The sequence below is a fragment of the Lontra canadensis genome, unplaced genomic scaffold (assembly GCF_010015895.1).
Source record: "Lontra canadensis isolate GAN:19392208 unplaced genomic scaffold, GSC_riverotter_1.0 scaffold42, whole genome shotgun sequence".
Taxonomy (NCBI): domain Eukaryota; kingdom Metazoa; phylum Chordata; class Mammalia; order Carnivora; family Mustelidae; genus Lontra; species Lontra canadensis.
The window spans coordinates 16112856-16132868 of record NW_022631036.1 but is presented as its reverse complement, the minus strand read 5'-3'; the positions used below and the strand labels follow the sequence as shown (position 1 = coordinate 16132868).

At 39.9% G+C, this 20013-nt stretch overlaps 1 protein-coding gene across 2 annotated transcripts in view; it reads right to left on the bottom strand.

Annotated features, from left to right (window-relative positions):
- Positions 1-19676, bottom strand: part of BAZ1A (bromodomain adjacent to zinc finger domain 1A) — a 96914-nt gene extending 77238 nt beyond the window's left edge. The window contains exons 1-3 of one of the 2 annotated variants that reach the window (XM_032871293.1): positions 19568-19676; positions 18922-19092; positions 6460-6738 (exon numbers count right to left, since the gene is read on the bottom strand). In XM_032871293.1, coding sequence (XP_032727184.1) covers positions 6460-6738; positions 18922-19034 — 392 coding nt within the window. In that variant the 5' untranslated portion in view covers positions 19035-19092; positions 19568-19676. Of the gene's footprint in view, positions 1-6459; positions 6739-18921; positions 19093-19567 lie in introns of those variants that run through there. The other variant, XM_032871292.1, reaches the window with a different exon arrangement.
- Between the last annotated feature and the right edge of the window lie 337 nt (positions 19677-20013).

Sequence of the window (20013 nt, the reverse complement as noted above, 5' to 3'; positions counted from 1 at the left end):
AAGAAGGCGGTTTCCACTTTAACTTAGAATTCCAAAGAATAGTTGTCCCAAACAGCTCCTTTTTTTTTGGTATTAAAAATTATATCAACATACTAGGCTCACTGAAAACAATTTGTGGATGTTGCTAAGGACTCTCTTTGGTTGAGAACCAGACATTTTTACCTTAAAAGATCAGTCGTGGGGCACCTGGCTGATTCAGTCAGTAGAGCATGCAATTCAGTCTCGGGGTTCAGTTCCAGCCCCATGCTGGGGGTGGAGCTTACTTTAAAAAAAAGTTCAGTAGTGTAAGCTGAGCTATAGAAAGCCTTCTTTCTGAAAAAGATTTGCAATACATGGGGAGCCAGGGTGGTTCTGTGAGTTAGGTGTCTAATTCTTGATTTCAGCTCTAGTTGTGATCCTGGATCCTGGGATTGAGTCCAGAGTCTAGCTCCCCACTCAGTGCAGAGTCTGCTTGAGATTCTCTTTCCCTTCCCACTCCCCCGCTTTGTGTGCATACGTTTGCTCTCTCTCTCAAATAAACCTTAAAAAAAAAAAAGAGTTCTAATAATACAAATTTGATTAAGGCACATTGCTAAAAGTTCTATACCATCTTTACACTTAAATAAGAATTTCTCCTTTAGTCTTTTTCTACAAATTTATATTTTTCTCTCTCTGCCTTCAAATTTCTAGTCAACCCTTTCCCAAAACTTCTCTTTGATTAATCCCACCTGGATCGAGTCACTACCATTCAAGCACGTATGTTTAAATAAAACTAGATTTGGTCCTCAGTTAAATCTTTTATGTTCATCCTATCTTCTCAATATATTTAGTATTTCTCTTTGTCTTCAATATTAATGCAGTTTAATTATGATTCACTAATACCATTTAGGCCAGCAATATAAAAAAAGAACCCAAAGACTTAGAGGTTCATTTTCTAATTTCCACTTCTAACATATACTAAGTGCCTACTTTCTATATTATAGGTTTTGATACTTATTTTCTCTTACCTCATTACAGTAAAGTGCTTAAAAGCTCCACCAATGAAACATAGAAAGCTACAGGGAATATACTTTAACAGCTGAATAACTAAAATCTCTAGTTCGTTGGTTACTACTTAATGCCAAAACCAATATAGAAAGAATTCTATAATCTTTATTTTACAGAACAATTCTAAAAACAATATTGAACTTATCTCTTATGCTTCTTAATTAGGTAACACTTTGTAAATTTTAAATCTAAGTAGTATGGGGATAATATTTGGGAAAATCTGGCCATAACTGAAACTCTTTGGTACAAATCCAATTCTGCTATTTCACTGATTCATTTTTATTATTATTATTATTTTTTAAGATTTTATTTATTTGACACAGAGAGAGACAGCAAGAGAGGGAACCCAGTAGGGGGAGTAGGAGAGGGAGAAGCAGGCCTCCTGCTGAGCAGGGACCCTGATGTGGGGCTCCATCCCAGGACCCTAGGATCACGACCGGAGCTGAAGGCAGACATTTAATGACTGAACAACCCAGGTGTCCCTATTTCACTGATTTAAACTGCAGTGGGGAAAAAGGTCTGTCAGTCAAGGTTCAGAAATTATTATTATTTTTTTTAAAGATTATTTATTTGAGAGAGAGAGAGCACACACAATAGGGGGGTGCAGAAGGATGGGGAGAAGCAGAATCCCCACTGAGGAGGGAACCAGACCTGGAGCTCACTCCAGGACCCTGAGCTGAAGGGTGAATCTGAATCAATCTGAATCAAATTGAATCAAACTGAGCCACACAGGCACCCAGGTCAGAGATTATTTGGAAAAAATGCAGCTTTTTTATTTTCAAAGGGAAAATTCACATAACAGTAAAAGAAATAACTTTCTCCAGCCTCAGGAAAAGCAAGGAAGCTTTTTAGGAACCAATATTTTAATCAATTTATGCAAAACCAATTAGAAATGCCCGTCTATGTATTTTGATATAAGAAGACACCCAAACATTATTAAGTGAAAAAGCTGCTCGCTATTTTTTTTAAATCTAGCATAGTATAGAAAAAAGAACAATATTTTATATTTTTTTAATGCACTAATTTCTTGACAATGGTTATCTCTGAAATGAGCATTTGGGAAATGCACTCTAGGCCTTCAATTTTCATAATTTTCTTTGATATATATGAACCTTTACAGAAAAAACCAGATTTTAAAAAACTATAAACTTTAGTCTTAATAAACACAGCACATAATTTTATTGTTAATGCAAAGACTTTGGTTTTTTAGAGCAGTTTTAAGATTCATAGCAAAACTAAGAGGAAGATCTAGAGACTTCCTGTATACCTCTTGCTGCCCCACATTCACAGCCTCTCATCAAGAGCCCCCCACCAGAGGTGATTTGTTACAACTCATGAGTCCACACCGAGACATCATCATCACTCGAAGTCTATAGCTTATGTGACAGTTCACTCCTGGTGTGTTCCACTATGGGTTTGGACAAATGTATAATGACATGTATCTATCACTATAGTATACACAGTATTTTCACTGCCCTAAACACCTTCTGTGCTCCACCTACTTACATCTCCCCAACTCTACCTCGACTACTGGCAACCACTGATCTTTTTACTGTCTCCATAGTTTTGCCTTTTATAGTTGGAACCATACATATGTACCCTTTTCAGATTGGCTTCTATCACACAGTAATACTCACTTAAGGTTCCTTATGTCTTTTCATGGCTTGATAGCTCATTTCTTTTTAAACCTGAATAATATTCCATTGCCTGGATGTACCAGCTTATTCATCCATTCACCTAGTAAAGGACATTTTGGTTGCTTCCAAATTTTGGAAGTTAGTAATAAAGCTGCTATACACATTCATCTGCAGGTCTTTGTGTGGACATTAAGTTTTCAACGTTTCAGTAATACCAAGGAACAACTTTTGGAAAATTCTGAGTTCCCAATAAATATCATGAGAATTAAAATGAAAGCATGTAACATAGTGCCTAGAATACAGGAAAGGTTCAATAAATGCTACGATACTTTTAATTCTGCAATGTCCTCTAATGCTACCAAATTATATACTAAGCCAAGCCAGTATACTTAACCATCAACAGTAGTTAATGGTTATTCCATCTCCTTCTTTCCTATCAGGTGCCACTTCTTGCTGTCAGTATACCTACTTTTTTAGAGGTACCTCTTCATATCTGTTGCTTCAAATCTCCTCTGAACTCCAAGAATATCTTGACTGTGCCTATAAAATGTCTGAAAACAAGCTGCCCAAAGCCCATTTTAATTTTAAAAAATTACCAAATACACAATTATATTCTGATTCAGTTTTTCAGATTCTGTCAAATTCCAGCCCCATCCTTCAACTGAGAGAGAACTCAACAATCCCAAATGTGTATTTGATGTGTGATTCCCACCTTCTTTTTCCTGATTTTATTCTCCAGTTCCAGGCCTGGGTTGAGGGTGGGCTGAGCAGGGAGTGCAGATGGGTTTATCATGTGAGCACTGAGTTCTAGGTCACCATACTCCCAACCTTTCACTAAACAATGATGTTAAAAAGAAGATAAAGTTACTGAAACTTAGATGCCTTAAAATTGTTTGTGCAGGAGGGCGCCTGGGTGGCTCAAATGATTAGGTTATCTGCCCTTGGCTCAGGTCAAGATCCCAGAGTCCTGGGATCGAGCCCTGCACTGGGCTACCTCTTTCTCCTACTTGTGCTCCCTCATTCTCTCTGTCAAATAAATAAATAAAATCTTTAAAAAACAAAACAAAACAAAACAAAAAACCCCTGCTAATGCAGCATTTTTTAGACCATGTACAAAAGTGGGATGACCATCTTCAAAAATAAACAATTATGTCTTTCTTAGTGAAATTGTTAACTGTGGGGTTTCCTTTCATAGCTACAATAGAGAAATTTGACTCTTAGTTACAGTGGCCCAAGCAGTTATTGTAGTCACTTTACTACTGAGATCTCTCAAAAAACAAAAGCAATCCGTCAAACTGCATGGCCTCACTACACACATTCAGATACTAACAGGCACCTGTATCAAATGCAATATTATAGAATACAGCTTAAAAAAATTTGCCTTCATTGTCTCATTTCATCCTGTGTGTCAAACCTGTAAGGCAGGGGTCCATTTAACAGATGAAAAAAGACTAAAGCTTAAAGAATTTGAATTTACTTGCTCAGAGCAAATAAATGGCAGAATCTGAAACTAAGGAGACAATGATACAGTGTAAGAAATGATTTTGTAAGTCAGCTCTACCTGAGTTTAAATCCTACCACTTACTATTTATAAGACTAAAATGGGAGCTCCATGACTTCCTTTTGTTCACGGCTATATCTCCAGTGTCTAGAACAGTGCAAGTGAATAGCAGGAGATCAGTAATAGATGATAAACATTACCAAAATTCTTTGGATCTGTTTCCTCATCTGTAAATGGAAACAATGAGGTTGTATCTGCTGATATAATGTAATGTAACATAACATAACATAATGCAATATAATCCTAGTTTAGTGCTCTTTACATAGACCACTGATTCTCTCACTTCTCCAGTAGGTTCTAAGGAAGTAGCAGAGAACAAATGTCTGCACAACTGACAGGCAAGCTAGGAGGTAATCAGGATGGGGAGGATAAAGAGCTGAACGGTTTCTTCAAGTAGTCAGGTTTTGTCTTTCCTATTCTGCCATAGCAATGACAAAGGATCTTCTAGAACAATCTGTTGGCTGATCGCTTATTTCAAAACAGAAAGTCTTGGTAAGGAGGCAAGCCCCTAATCTATACTTATAAAATGCAACAAGAAAGAGGGGAGGAATACCTAAAGGTAAATGAGACAGTGAAAAAAAAAGTACTGAGGTGAGAGGATCCAGACAGAGTACCTATACTGACTAATTCACCCTAAGAATGGCATCCACCCCATTTCTCTGTAATTTAGCATGCTCTTTCCAATAAAACTAATTCTGGTGATAAAGCAGTCTTTAGGACCACTGGTAAGTACTACCAGAGATCGAAACAAAAGGTATACGCTATTAGTAAGTAGAAACAAAAACTAAAAGCAAAGGGAGATGGTATTGCAAATGGTACCATCAAGAAAGCGAAAGGACAACTCATGGAATGGAAGCAAATAGCTGCAAATCATATAAGGGATTGTACCCAAACAACACAAAGGACTCTTACAACTCAGTAATAAAAACGATAAATAACCCAATTTAAAAATGGGCAAAGGACCAGAACAAACATTTCTCCAAAGAAGATACGTAAATGATCAATAAGCACATGAAAGGATGCTTGACTTGATATAGTCATTAGGGAAATGCAAATGAAAATGACCACAATATACCATTCCATAGCCACAAGGATGGCAAAGTAAAAAAGATGGACAGCAAATTGTCCATAGTCAGCACTTGATGAGGATGTGGAGGAACTGCAACTCTCATCCACCGCAGTGGGAATGTAAAATGATGCAGTTGCTCTGGAAGTCTGGAGGTTCTTCAAACGCTAAACATGGTGTTACCATATGACTTAGCAATTCTACCTCTAGGTATATACCCAACAGAACCGAAAACATATGTTCACACAAAAACTTGTACATGATTGCCTGTTACAGCATTATTTATAATAGCCAAAAAGTGGGAACAACCTAAATGTCTGTCACAGAATGTTGACAGATCCATAAAGTAGAATTTATCAATAAAAAGAAATAAAATCTTGATACATGCTAAAATATGGATAAACTTTGAAACATTACAGTCAGTGAAAGAAATGAGACACACGACACTACATATTACATGATTCCAAGAGGCTATAAAAAGTTTTAATGCAAATAAGAAAATATTATGGTAAGTATTAGCCAATCACAAATGCTTAAGACTTGAGGAAAGCAATAATAATTTTTAACTTAATGCCATAGATAATGTCATTTAAAAAATTTTTGCATATGAAAAATTCATTTTTTCTTGAAGAGCGGGTAAGAGAGAACTCAGTGGAGTATATAAAAGCCAGTCCTTGTACTATCAGAGGAACTACTAAAACCAAGTAAGAAATACATGCATATTTAAACTATCAGGTAGCATAATAATGACAAAATAGGTATCTTTAAGGTTTTTTTTTTCTAACTTGGAAATAAAGAGGCAATCCATACAATGGAACTTACTATACAATAAACAAAAAAGAGAAGAAAGGCGGTTCATAAAGCAATGGACTAATGTTCAAGATATTTTAAAAGAGAAGGGTATCAAGCATTAAAAGGGACAGGAGATTGTGTGTGTGTGCACGTTCACATATATACACAAATACCTATGTGTATACATGTTTCTGGTGGTCTGTATAGACATAAGCTTTGGAAAAATATACTAACATTATTAGGGCTATCTGTGGGGAGGGTAAGAGAACAATGGAAATAGAGAAGGGAAGCCTTCCTCAGTTCACCTTTTTGTGTACTTTGAATTGTGAGTAACGTGAATGTATGTGTAACAAAAGAAAAAATTAGAAGTACTTTACCTTGCACCATTGTTCCTAATGACTTCCACGGTTTCTTCAACAAAATATCGATCCTTGACATATGCAAAAATATCATCACAAATTTCATGTAAGCGTGAACGATGGGTAAGGTTGGTCAAGTATAAAACTGGAATAATTAGTGGTTCTGGAAAACTCTGAAGATTCTGTCTTGCTTTTTTTTCTGACTCAAGTGCTTCCTGATAGGTCAGTCCAGGTCTACCCGTCACAGCACAACTCCACACAAGGCTGTTGCACAGAATGGTTCGTTCAAAAAAGTCACTGATTAAAAAACAAAAACAAAAATCCATTCATTACCTATCATTTCACAAATTTTACATTAAAAGCTGATAAAGGATTGTGGCTTCACTGCAAAATTTTACATAGAATCATAGAATAAGGAAGGGCTTACTAATTGGTCAACTTACGCATTAATACAAAGCTAACAAAAAGTATATTTAAACTGGACATTTATATTTTGCAATTTAAAGGTACATTCAGCTAAAATTGGACTTTGATTTCCATCACTTTTGAAATTAGGAGTGAAACTGAAAATAAACTCAACCTTTCTTTTTTCTTCTAATTTTAAAGCTTTTTGTTCCAAAGCAGCCAAAACACTAGGGACAATTTAAGCACTTAACTATGAACTTTAAGAAGCTCTAACATAATAGAGAAAAACTGGCAAATCTAAGCATATCATGATGAGAAAATTTAAGTAAATTACAGTATTTCATATAATGAAAAATCATAATCATTAAAACAGTATGAAGAGAGTTCTTAAATAACATGCTCACAGGGGGAAAAAAGAAAAAAAAACTTTCCAGTTTGATTTCCTCCTGTATTTTTGGAAGTAAAAGCTTACTAAAACAATATATATAATATGGTCCCACTTGAAAGAAAGAAAAAGGAAGGCAGAAAAAGAAAGCTCAAGAAGCATGAAAAGATATCTAGAATGTTATACAAAAATCAAGGCCAACAGCTACAGAGTAGGGATGGGCCTGGGGACCATTCTACTGAGTGCTTTTCTGCACTGTTGGAATTTCTTAACATGAACATTTCTTTCTTTTCAAAATTCTATCCAGTCAGTTTTAAAAAGCAAGAAATCCATAATATGGAAAGATTTCTAGGGCACACTAAGTAGAAAAAAACTCAAATCACTGAATATACAATCCCATATTCACTAATTAGAACCAAAAAATGTGTACTTATACAAATACTATAGACAGATGTTCCCTATGGAGAAAGGGAAGGACTGCGAAAGAAGGAAAAGGAAAATTTGTTATCCTAAGTATGTCTAATGTTGCTTCAATTTGTATAATGAGCATGTACTTGTATTGTTTTTACAATCAACAAATTTTAGAAAATGTTAGACATACACAAAAAAGGTAATTATGGTTGCCTCTAAGTGGTAAGGTATCGGTAAATATCTTTCCTTCCTCTATACTTTGATGTACTTTAACATAGTTTCATTTGTATATTTGTCTGTAGAAAGAACAACAATGAAAATGAAATCTATGGAAAAAAAGAGAAACTAATCATAACCTAATATATATATATATGAGATCTAAAGAGGTTGATGCTTTCATCAAGTTACATGAATCTAATTCAGTACAATGAAGATCCTTTGAAGTATGTACCTTTTAGTAGAGGTGATAATGGATGTATATCATTAAAATTAAAACTACAAGGTGATTAAAAGATACCTAAAAGATAAGTAGATATCCTTGAGAGGTGAGAGGAAGGGACGGAGGAGAGACAGGAAAAAATGGTCAAGAAGTATTAGAACAGTCTTTTGGAGGACGTGGTTAGGTTATAAAGGAAAAGTAGGGTTGAAGAAAGGAATACCAGACAGAGAAAAGATGAATGCAATATGGTTCTCATAAACAAGAAAATTTATGTATGTCAGAGATTGAAAACAGATATACCCAGTAAGTGGTTATCAATGGTGCAGAATAAAATAAATGGATGATCTTGAAAGAAGTCTTAAGTTTTACTGCCTAAAACTGCAGTTCACTTAGAAAGTGTTATTAAAGTTTTAAATTTTTTATTATTGGAACAAACATAACTGTAAGACTTAGCTTAACAAGCCAACACATAACCAGCACATGATGTATGTGAGGTCTACTTCTGATAGTTTAAACTATAATACTGTTTAAGAAAAATATATTTCAAATGTAGGTATCTAACATTAACTAGTCTCTAAACCAGTGCTAGCAAACATAGAATGCTAGCCACACATATAATTTTAAATTTTCCAGTGGCTGCATTAAAAAAATTTTTAAAGAGAAACACTAATTTTATATATTACTTTTACATTTGATTTAATCCAGTACATTCCCAAATGCTTTATTTCAATATGTGATCAATTTTAAATGCTTCGATATGTAAATATTTTAAATTATTTGGGGGGGGGTACTAAGTATTCAAATTCCAGTATGTATCTTACTTTTATTGCCCATCTTAATTCTGATTAGTCATATTTTGAGTTCTTAAAAACCCCTGGGCCAAGTAATGGCTCCTGACAGCGCTAATCAAAGTTATTTGGGGGCGCCTGGGTGGCTCAGTGGGTTAAGCTGCTGCCTTCGGCTCAGGTCATGATCTCAGGGTCCTGGGATTGAGTCCCGCATCGGGCTCTCTGCTCAGCAAGGAGCCTGCTTCCCTCTCTCTCTCTGCCTGCCTCTCCATCTACTTGTGATCTCTCTGTCAAATAAATAAATAAAATCTTTAAAAAAAAAAAAGTTATTTGGTATTTGGTCACCTAGGGTACTTCACGCCATGTCAGGGAGACAGACTTTATACTGAGTTGCAATAAACACAACTTAGATGTGTTGATGTTGTTCAAAATACCAAAAATCAATGGCACAAGTGCCACAAACCTCCCCTAAACATGTGTTACTAGGCAGAAAAATAGGATAGTCAGTAACCATTGCTGTACATATGGCTCTCCTTTTACACCCAGGTTCCCACCTCCTCTTGCAAAGTGTTTGTACTGTGTTTCCCTTGTGTGTATCTGCTCTGCAAAGTTGTTATATTATAGCCCTGCTGTGTACAAAGATCTACCCTCAGGAGGAGGCAGACACAGACACTATCACCATGGCCTTTTTAAAGCAAGCAAGCAAGCAAGCAAGCAAGCAAAAAAAAAAAAAAAAAAAAAAGGCCCAATTCTCCTGATTCATTACCTCCTTCCAGCATGGTACTATCGCTAACATTTTATACCTTCCCTTTCTCACACTTCTGTACTCTGCTCTTCATCCATTTGCCGTACACATTGAAATATACAGGATTCTTCTAATAATAACTCTAGGGGGTTAGGTAACCGTGCCTCCTCAATTTCTCTGTTATAAGAATTTAAGATCATGAAACTTTTATAAGAAGCACATTTTGCTAGTATGAACAAAATTCTTAAAAAACAAAATACTGTTTTGTATGAATATGTTTAGGCTAATATAATTATGTGTCCGATTTATTACTACATTCCTTCAACCATCTTCTTTTTTTTTTTTTTTAAAGATTTTATTTATTTATTTGACAGAGAGAGATCACAAGTAGACGGAGAGGCAGGCAGAGAGAGAGAAAGAGAGATGGAAGCAGACTCCCTGCTGAGCAGAGAGCCTGATGCGGGACTCGATCCCAGTCACCTGAGATCATGACCTGAGGGAAGGCAGCGGCTTAACCCACTGAGCCACCCAGGCGCCCTTCTTTTTTTTTTTTTTTTTTTAAAGATTTTATTTACTTATTTGAGAAAGAGACAATGAGAGAGAGCATGAGCAAGGAGAAGGTCAGAGGGAGAAGCAGATTCCCCATGGAGCTGGGAGCCCCATGCGGGACTTGATCCGGAAACTCCGGGATCATGACCTGAGCCAAAGGCAGTCATCCAACCAACTGAGCCACCCAGGCGTCCCCTTCAACCATCTTCTTTACCAGAGATGAGTATACTCCTGGCCTGGAGGCCAAATCTAGCCTTCCACCTGTTTTTGTAGTTTTATTGGAACATAACCGCACCCGTTCCTTTAGGTATTGTCTGTAATTGCTTTCTCACTATGTCCTGTGGAGTTGAGCAGTCGCAGTAGACACCATTGCCTACAAAGTCTAAAATTTGATTTTATCTGGCCCTTAAAGAAAAAATTTGAGGACTTCTTCTCTTTATCATTATTTCTTAAGGAAAAAAAATTATTTCTGAGTTATCAGCTTGACTGCCAGCAAGAACACACCTTTAATTAATAAAAAGTCAACCAACACTCTGGTGAACAAACTAAGGGACAAAGGGCAACATACTGTTAACTTACAGAGTCATTTGGAAAACTTAAAAATCTAGTGGAATAAGATTAAGAATGATGTAACATATAGAATGGCTAAAATTCACAACACAGGAAACAACAGATGTTAGCAAGTACGTAAGAAAGAGGAACCCTCTTGCATTGTTAGTGGGAAGGCAAACTGGTAAAGCCACTTTAGAGAACAGTATGGAGATTCCTTAAAAGCTACCCTATGATCATTGCACTACTAGGTATTTACCCAAAGGATAAAAAAATACTGATTTGAAGGAATACATGACTGGTGTTTATAGCAGCCTTATCAATAATAGCCAAATCATGGAACTGATGAATGGCTAAAGAAGATGTTTTATTTATACACACACACACACACACACACAATGGAATACGAGTCATAAAAACGAATGAAATCTTGCCATTTGCAACAATGTGGATGGAACTAGAGAATACTGTGGTAGGCAAAATAAATCAGAGAAAGACAAATACCATGATTTCACTCACACGTGGAATTTAAGAAACAAAACAAATGAACATAGGGGTTAAAAAAAGATAAGCAAACCATAAAACTAACTCTTAACTATAGAGAACAAACTGAGAGGTTGCTGGAAGGGAGTTGGGGAGGGGGCTGGGTTATATGGGTGATGAGTATTAAGGAGGGCACTTGGGCTGAGCACTGGGTGTTGTACCTAAGTGATGAATCACTAAACTCTACACTTGAAACTAATATTCATGTTAACTATCTGGAATTTCAATAAAAACTTGGAACTAAAAAAAACCAAACCAAAACCAAAACAGATAAACAAAAAGAATGAAGTGAATAAAAACCAGAAGCTAAATATAATTTAGAAAAGATAAATGCAAAGCGTATTCTCCTTAAGGGCCAAACTTTATCAATTAAACTTAAGAAAGACTCAGCACAATACTGCACAAAAGATCTAAAGGATATAAACAAACTCCTCTGTCTGTAACATATTTAGTATAACTGAGAAATGCAGCCACAGGTTAAAAACTAACATAATTTCTGACCTTAAGCGGCATATAATACCAAGAGATGGAAAAGTATTTTATAAACTTAGAAAAGTAGTAGTTGCTATAAAACAGCATACAGTGTTCTAATAATATCTACCACTGAGAGCATTACAAAGCAGGAGATTAGGAGATCTTGGGCATGGCAGACTTAACATGCCTTATGTTATTTAGAGAAAAATCAGCTAGATGATTATTACATTTATTCATAAATGGGCAGAAGGAAAGTCAGATTAATTAAAAATATGTTTAGTTTTAAAAAACATTAAATGACCTACTACTTTGCACTTTACTCAGTGCTGCCTCAGACTTAGATAATGACATATAAGGCAGGCTCCTAAAATCTGCAGATGACACTGAGGTGGAGGATAGCAATAAAGATTTTTTAAATCTAGAGACTAAAACCCTAAATAGATATCAACAAAAGTAAAACATTATAGTAGCTTAACAAAAGTCCTAGCTTAACAATAATGAATGTGAAAAAGGCAAATTTTAAGTGAGACCGCAAATTCACACTTCTATGACTTTCTATAGTTTCCTCAGCTTAAAAGGTATTTTTTAGCATATTTTCTGCTTAGAATGCTCTTTTTCTCCATTCTGTGTCTTGATAGCTCCATCTTTCAGGACCCAACTCAGATGTTCTCTCCTTATTCGAGGGCTTCCTCAATTCCCCAGCAGTTATCAGCTCCATTTTCTATGGTCCCATTACACAGGCTCCATAGCACACGTGATTTATGCCATTGTGTTATGGCATTCTATTCTCACTAGAGGGACAAATTATTTAAGTATCAGACTCTGCAAAGCATAGTGTCAAGGGTAATAAACAAACATACTCTCCGCTGGTAGCCCACATTTATTTTTATGTGTATCTAAACAGAGAAAGTACACACATGACTGAAGGAGAGGAAAGTGTCTGAATTTCAGCTTACCACTTGTAGAATGTGGTAAGCTTTGGATAAATTATACAACCTTATCGAACCTGGTTCCCCTCTATAAAATGGGGATATCTACCATAAATAGTTAATATGAAAATTAAATAATAATAATGTATACCCAGCATACTGTATGTGCACTCAATAGTTATCAATTCTAACTGTTCAGGTACCATATCTGCAAAGAGAGCCTAGAAAAATACATAGAATAACCAGTGTGATAGCGGAACAATGTCAGAGGAACTCATGAAAGACTTGAGCATCTATGAAGAAAAAGTTTGGCATCGGGTAGAAGGGTAGCAAGAGGGATTAACTGCAGAGAGATTACTGATGAACTCCCAAAATCCAATCAGAATGGCCCAAGCATAAAATCTTACCAGCTGCTCAATGGTAGACTGTCTCCAAAGAGAGTTGAAGGTAGGCAGGCTCCTTAGAAATATGACTGATACTTGTATCTCACAAGAGAGAAAGTTTATTTTACCACCTCTTTAATCTGGGCTAGCCCTGACACTGGCTTTGACCAACATTATACAGAAATGACATTGAGAGACTTCTGCTCTCACCCTCTTGGAACCCTGAGACCAGCACCTAAAGAAGCCCATGTTAGTCTTTTGAGGATGAAAGACCACATGGTAAGAAAAGCCATCTGGGTATTAATATGCCACATTGTACACTTTAAATATCTTACAAATCTATTGGTAAATTACACTTCAATAAAGGTAGAAAAAAAAACCACATACACATAAAGAAAGAAAAGCCATCCCGGCTGAGCTCCCTGCTGTGTGACTTGAGGCTACCTCTTACTCTATCACAGCCTCAGCCTCACCTCCAGCTGACCATAGCTAAATGAGTGAGCACACAGGCCAGGAGAAACCACACTGGCATTCTGCAGAAGAGTGAGCAAATAAAACAGATGATTATTTTGAGCCACTAAATTTTAGGATGGCTCGTTATATAGCAACTGGTAAGACATGTTCTGTCTGAAGAAAGAATGTATTAACCCAAAACATGGTAGCCTACTAAGTGGATGAAAAGTAAAGGAAAGGCACTTAGGAATCCCTGCTATACCACCTAAGAAAAAAAGACTCATAGCCCCAAATATCAGGACCATGTAGCAGACTTATTCCTAAAGAGGAGCTGAAAACCTAATTTGAAGATACTAGCTATGAAGATTATCCAATTTTCCTTAAAAATTCCATGCTCACCAAATGGCCTTCAGATAATAGACTTCATATATAGCTAATTATCAGTATGAGAACTAGTCTTGTGAAAGATGTTTTTCCCCATTGTAAACTGATGGCATTCTCGCTTGTATATTTAACATCTCGAGCTTAATCACTGGGGATATAGTAAAGAAGCCAAATGTCTGGGCAGACAACAGAGTAGTGCCTACCCAAAGATCTAGGTAGCAAGCTTAAATTCAAAGCAGAGCCCTATGTTCCTGGTGTACATTTCTGCAAGCTTCAACAAATACTAGGGAAAATTCTCCATAATATGTACCATGTGGGTAGTAAATAAGAAAATAACCTCCAGAGTCTTAGGTATGTGAGTGAAACGTCTGGTGTCACCAACTGCTAGACAGGTTGTTTTTGACACTGATCTCAGATTTACTCTCTTTAACCCAAATCCAGTTTCCTTATCTGTAAAAGAGGGCTATTGAAAGGACTGAATTAACAAATAAGGAGCTGATGAACCATGAAAATCAGGTTAAACACCTTTCACTAGAAAACCAGGTTGAAACATAAGCTAGCGTATAAGTAATGAAGAGGTTCCTACATTTTGTATGAGAAGTGTAACTCACTCAGAGATGGTAAAAACATTCCAATTCCAAGGGTCTAAATGGCTAAAGAAATAAGTTATTTTATTTAGGAAATTAAGTCATTTGGTAATACAACAAATCACCTTCCTTATCCCACAACTCTGGAATTCCTACTATTCAGACCCGACTGCTCCGTTTTTTAACAATCCACAGTCCTAAAAACATAAATAAAAACAAAACTGTCAGCTAACCAAATTACAGAATAAATTTTTATCTTATCTAAAAGATTAAAGTACATGCTTTATTCTGCTCTCTTTGCCCATGAGCTTAGTTTTGTGTGTGTGTGGTTTTGGAGGTGGAGGGGGAATAAAATCTTTTTTAAAGTACAGTTGGACACACAACATTAAGTTAGTTTCAGGCGTACAACTTAGTGATTTGACAAGCTTAAACGTTATGCTACATTCACTATAAGTATAGCTACCATCTGTATAACATTGCTCTTACAATATCACTGACTATAGAGTTGAAGGGTTGTGAGCTTAGTATTTTTCTTAACTTTTTTTTTTTTTCTAGATTCCACAAATGAGAGAGATCATTGGTACTTTTCCTTTCTGTCTGACTTACTTCATTTAGCATAAGGACCACAAGGTCAATCCATGTTGTCCCAAATGGCAAGATTTCAATTTTTTTATGGCTGAGTAAATATGCTTTTGTATATATACCACAATTTCTTTATCCATTCATCCACTGATGAAGACTTAGGGTGTTTCCATATCTTGGTTATTGTACATAATGCTGCAGTGAACATGGGGGTGCATATAAATTTTCAAATTAGTGGTTTTTAAAATTCGGATAAACACCCAGGAAGAGTTGAGGGATCAATTTGTAGTTCTATCTTTTTAAAGTTTTTGAGGCACTTCCATACTGTCTTCCAGAGTGGCTGCACCAATTTACATTTCCACCCACAGTGCAGAAGAGTTCACTTTTTTCCACATCCTAGGCAGCAACTGTTAATGTGCTAGTTTTTTTGATAAAAGCCATTCTAACAAGTGTGAGGCGGGATCTCACTGGAGTCCTGATTTGCATTTCCCTGATGATTAAGGTTGTATAGCATCTTCTCATGTACCTGTGAGCCATCTTTATGGATCCTTTAGAAAGACATCTATTCAGATCTTCTGCTCATGTTTTAGTCAGGTTTTTTTTTTTGTTTGTTTGTTTTTGCTACTGAGTTGTATGAGTTCTTTATAACTTGAATATTAGCCCCTACTGGGTGTATAATTTGCAAATATTTTCTCCCAAGTCAGTAGCTCACCTTTTTATTTTGATGTTTTCCCTTGTTTGCAGAAGCTTTTTAGTTTCACACAGCCCCACTTGTTTATATTTGTTCTCCTTGCTTTTGTTTTTAGTGTCAGATTTAAAAAACATCACCAATAACTGTACCAAGGAGCTTACCATTTAAGAGTTTTATGGTTTCAGGACCTCTGTTCAAGTCTTTAATTCATTTTGAGTTTATTTTTGTGTATAACACAAAGTTATTGGTCCAGTTTATTCTTCTATACTTACTTTAGCTTATGTGTTTGCCTACAGTTAAAGGGCTATTTTTTAACGAGTCTTCTTTACTTAAGGAAAGCAGGTCAAACAAGAGTTAGCAATTAAAGAGCATGTAGTTCAAACAAACAGAAAAAGGAGTTTGTACTGTATAATCATTAAGGATCCATCCTGGTCACAGTCCCTTTCTCAAAAAACTCAGGGTCTAGGAAAGAGAAAATTTGAGGCAACAAATGTACTGCATTACCCTGCAATAATAGCTGATCTTACACTAGATAAAAAGGAGAGATGGTCATCGATGCCTAGGACAAAGGAGAAAGTGTTAGGCTATTATATCAAGCACGATAAAGACAGAAAACTATTTAACAAAAAGGTCACGGGCTACTAACCAGAGTCAGAGGGAAGAGTTACTTTGCACTGTGTTGCAAAGGGAACAAGGCAAGAAGGTGTAGAAAATCTCTTTGAGATTAAGGTAGAAAAGGTTATATTCAAGAAATCAAAACCTGAGCAATTGGGTGAGCACAGTAGTCTTCACACCATTACAAAAGACAAATATTCATATAATGCACTTAAAGGGTAATCTTCAAACAAATTTACATAAACCAACTGGTGATTTAATGAATGAGTGCAAACAGAGGTTTCCTTCTCCAGACTTGTGCTAAGGGTCAGATTACCATAATACTAAGGATCACCATATAACATACACTATGAATGCAATTTTGGAAAGATGTCTCTGTAATCATCTAAGAGAGAGAAAGTAACCCAAAATTTAACACAATTAAATGTCAGTCTTCTTCCATTTTTGCCAATTCAAAGTCACAAAAATTAATACCTAAGAACACAACACTAGCAGCTCTGCTTTGTTCAGGGTAAATGATCAAATATCTTTGCTCCCAAACCAAATGCCTTTCCTGAACTGCTTGTAAACTGCAAAAACCCAAATACATCAGCACAAACAACAAAACCCAAAAACCAGCTATTAAAATAAAAAATCTGTTAATAAGACAACAAAGGGCACAGTTCCTTAATATTAGTGGAAGGTAGTAGGTTTGGAATACCAAAAATCTCTTCCTCTATTTTGGCATTTCAGATATTTCAGATTTCTCCATTACTATATAAATCACCCAGAACCAAAGTATACAAAAAAATTTAATTCAAAAAGGACAGCCATATCATGTTTCCTTCTAAAGCAAGAAAAGCCTCTCAAAAAGATAAGATTGCTTATATCAAAGTGGAAAAGTTAAGTCCATTTTCTATTTTGTTGGCATTCTTAAATGCTATAAAAAATTTTTGGTATTACCAAGGATTTTAACTTAAAAAAAAAAAAAAGACGTCGTCGTTGTCAAGTTACCTAATCCAAATTCACTTAAGGAGTTACAAGAGTGAACTCTATTTGAGTAACGAAACAAGTCCGTACAGGAGCAGAGTTAAGATGTGCACTCCTATTTAAAAGCACAGTCTGCTGAAAACTTTTCCAGATATAACAAGTTTAGGTGTAACTCTTTCTGTGGAGCTGAAGAAAAAGAAGCCTTACTTTAAAAGCTCAAAGGAACGGACTTCTCTAACCTCACTGCTCCTTTCTCGGACAGGTGCAGACTTTGCCTAAAGCCCTCCCTCGAGCAAGCCCCCACACAGAAAAAGTGGCTCCTACACACAATTTATTTCGTTGCTCTAACATTTGGTTTCTAAGCCACAAAGGGATTCCTTCTGAGCGGAGACGATAAAGCACAAGAAAAAGGGAGGATCAGGCTGTTTCCCCGATCGACCAATTCAGGTTCTCACTTGGAGATCCCGTTTCAACACCGATCTCTAAAACACCCCAGTGCTCGGTGTCACAGGACAAGGGGATCTCTGGGAACACACCAGGCGAGGCACTGAAAATTTAGCAGCCGAAACTACACACGCGGCAGTCCGGGATTCTTATCAAAACAATAGCGAGTGGCACATGTCAGGCAGCCCACATGCGCAGCGGGATAAAAAGAGGAGACTGGCTGAGGCTGGAGTTGAACTTGTCTTAACCCCCTCCCCCAACAGCCACCGCCGCCCTTGGGGCTACGCGAAAGTGATAACTAAGGGCGCCCAGTGCCCCGCTCTCTCCCCCTTCTCCTCCCCCGCCGGCACCCCCGCCCGAGCCCGACTTCTTCCTCACCGAGATCTCCCGGAGGCGGAGACGCTGAGTTCTCCGGGGCCGGGAGTTAGTCACCGAGAAGAGGTGGTGACAGAGCACTCAGCTCGCGTCGCACACTGCGAGGCCTAGCCGCACGGGACGAGAGGCCGCCGCGGGAGGCTCTCGCGTCCCGGGTCCCCCCCCCCGCCCCCCGCCCCCCGCCCGCCGGGGAGCCCCTTCCTTCCCCGAGTCTCAGCTCCGCTCCCTCCCTTCCTCTCCTCCCCTCCCCTGGGCAGCTCCGACGTCAGGCTCCTCTCCCCACCGAGGAGGCCAGCCCAGCCCTGCCGTTTCCTGCCCCCGGGGGCGGGGATTCCCTCTCCGGGCCGGGGGGACGGCGGCCCCGTGCCGCTGACCCGAGCGGGGATCCCCTCGGCCGCCGGGCGGGGATCCCGGAACTGGCCCCGGAGTGCGCGTGTGGCCGAGGCGGGGAGGGGCGAGGCGGGGAGTTTCCGCTGCTCGGCGGCCCCGCGGCAGCCGCGGCTGGACGCGGTCCCCACGGCCGAGCGAGGACCCCAGCTCCTTCGGCCCCGGCCCGCTCTCCCCACGCGCGCCACGGCCGGCCGCGCCGCCTAGGGACCCCGCGCCGTCCCCGGGTCGGGCTCGGGGTGGGGGGGACGGAGAAACGCGGGCCCGCAGCCAGCCGTCACTTCCAAGTCGCCCCGCCAGAAGTCCCAGGCGAGGAAAAGGAGAGAGACAAAAGGACGCTGGGGAGGGGGTCCCCACACCCCCTTGCGCCCCCGCGCCTGGCCCGGCCCTTACTCGTAGTGGCGGAAGATCTCGTTGGTGACTTTACAGTAGAAAACTTCCTCGTCCGGCCGCAGGTCCGCGGGCGGCTTCCGTCTCACAAACGGCTTTCGGTGTAGCAGCGGCATCTCCCGTGCGCCCGCGGGCTCACCCGCGCCCTCGGCCGCCCGCGTCGGCCCCGCTTCCCTATCAGAATTGGAGGGAAAGGAGAGCCGGTAAGGTGGGGAGCGCTCGGCGGCGGCGTGGGCCAGTCCGCGCGCCGGGGGGGAGCTCCACCGCCTTTTGTGTGACTGACGCGCCCGCGGCCGCCGCCGGAGCGGAGGTCGCTCCTGCCGCTCTTGGGGTCTGGAGCCCGCGGGGCCGCCGCCTCTGCCCTCCCGGCGCGCCCCACCTCCGCACGCCCGGCGGCCGGCTCACAATGGGGCCGCACGCCCCGCCGCGGGCGGGCGGTGCGGGAACGGCGGCGGCCCCCTCCCCCAGCGCCGGCTCCCAGCCCGCCGCCGCCTCGGGCTCGCAACGTGCTTGGCGCGCAGCCGGCCGGCCCGACGCCGCGAGAGCTCGCTGCGGGCGGACCCCGGCGCCGCTCCGCTTTGTTCCCCCGCTCGCCTACACTCCCCGCCGGCGCCGGCCGGCTCCCGAGCGACCGCACGGAGCCCCTCACCTGCGAGCACGCCGGCTGCCACTTCTCCACCTTTCCAACTACAAAGGCAGAGCGGGGAGTCCCTGTCCTGCCGGGGGGTCGCCTCTCGCCGGCCCCGCCGCGCCGCCGGCCGCCGCTGCTCCCGCTGCCACGGCCTGGCTCCGCGCGGGGGATCGCGTCCCACCGCCACTTCCCCGCCTCTCGGAGCTCCTGGGAAGTTTCTGATCTACTTTCGGCTCCGAAGGAGGAAGAGCTGCTGGGAGGAGCTTTTCACTTCTCGCTTCTACCTTTTTATTGGCTACTCGATGACTTTTACAGCCTGTCACTGATACAGGAAGAGACGGCGGAGAGCCTGGGAGAGCTACATTATTAATTAATGGAGCAACCCCTTGTGCAGAATCAGAAGCATCCTCCATGTTTGAGATTATCAGCCGAGAGATCTGGGGAAGGCGCTGGGGTTTCGTAAA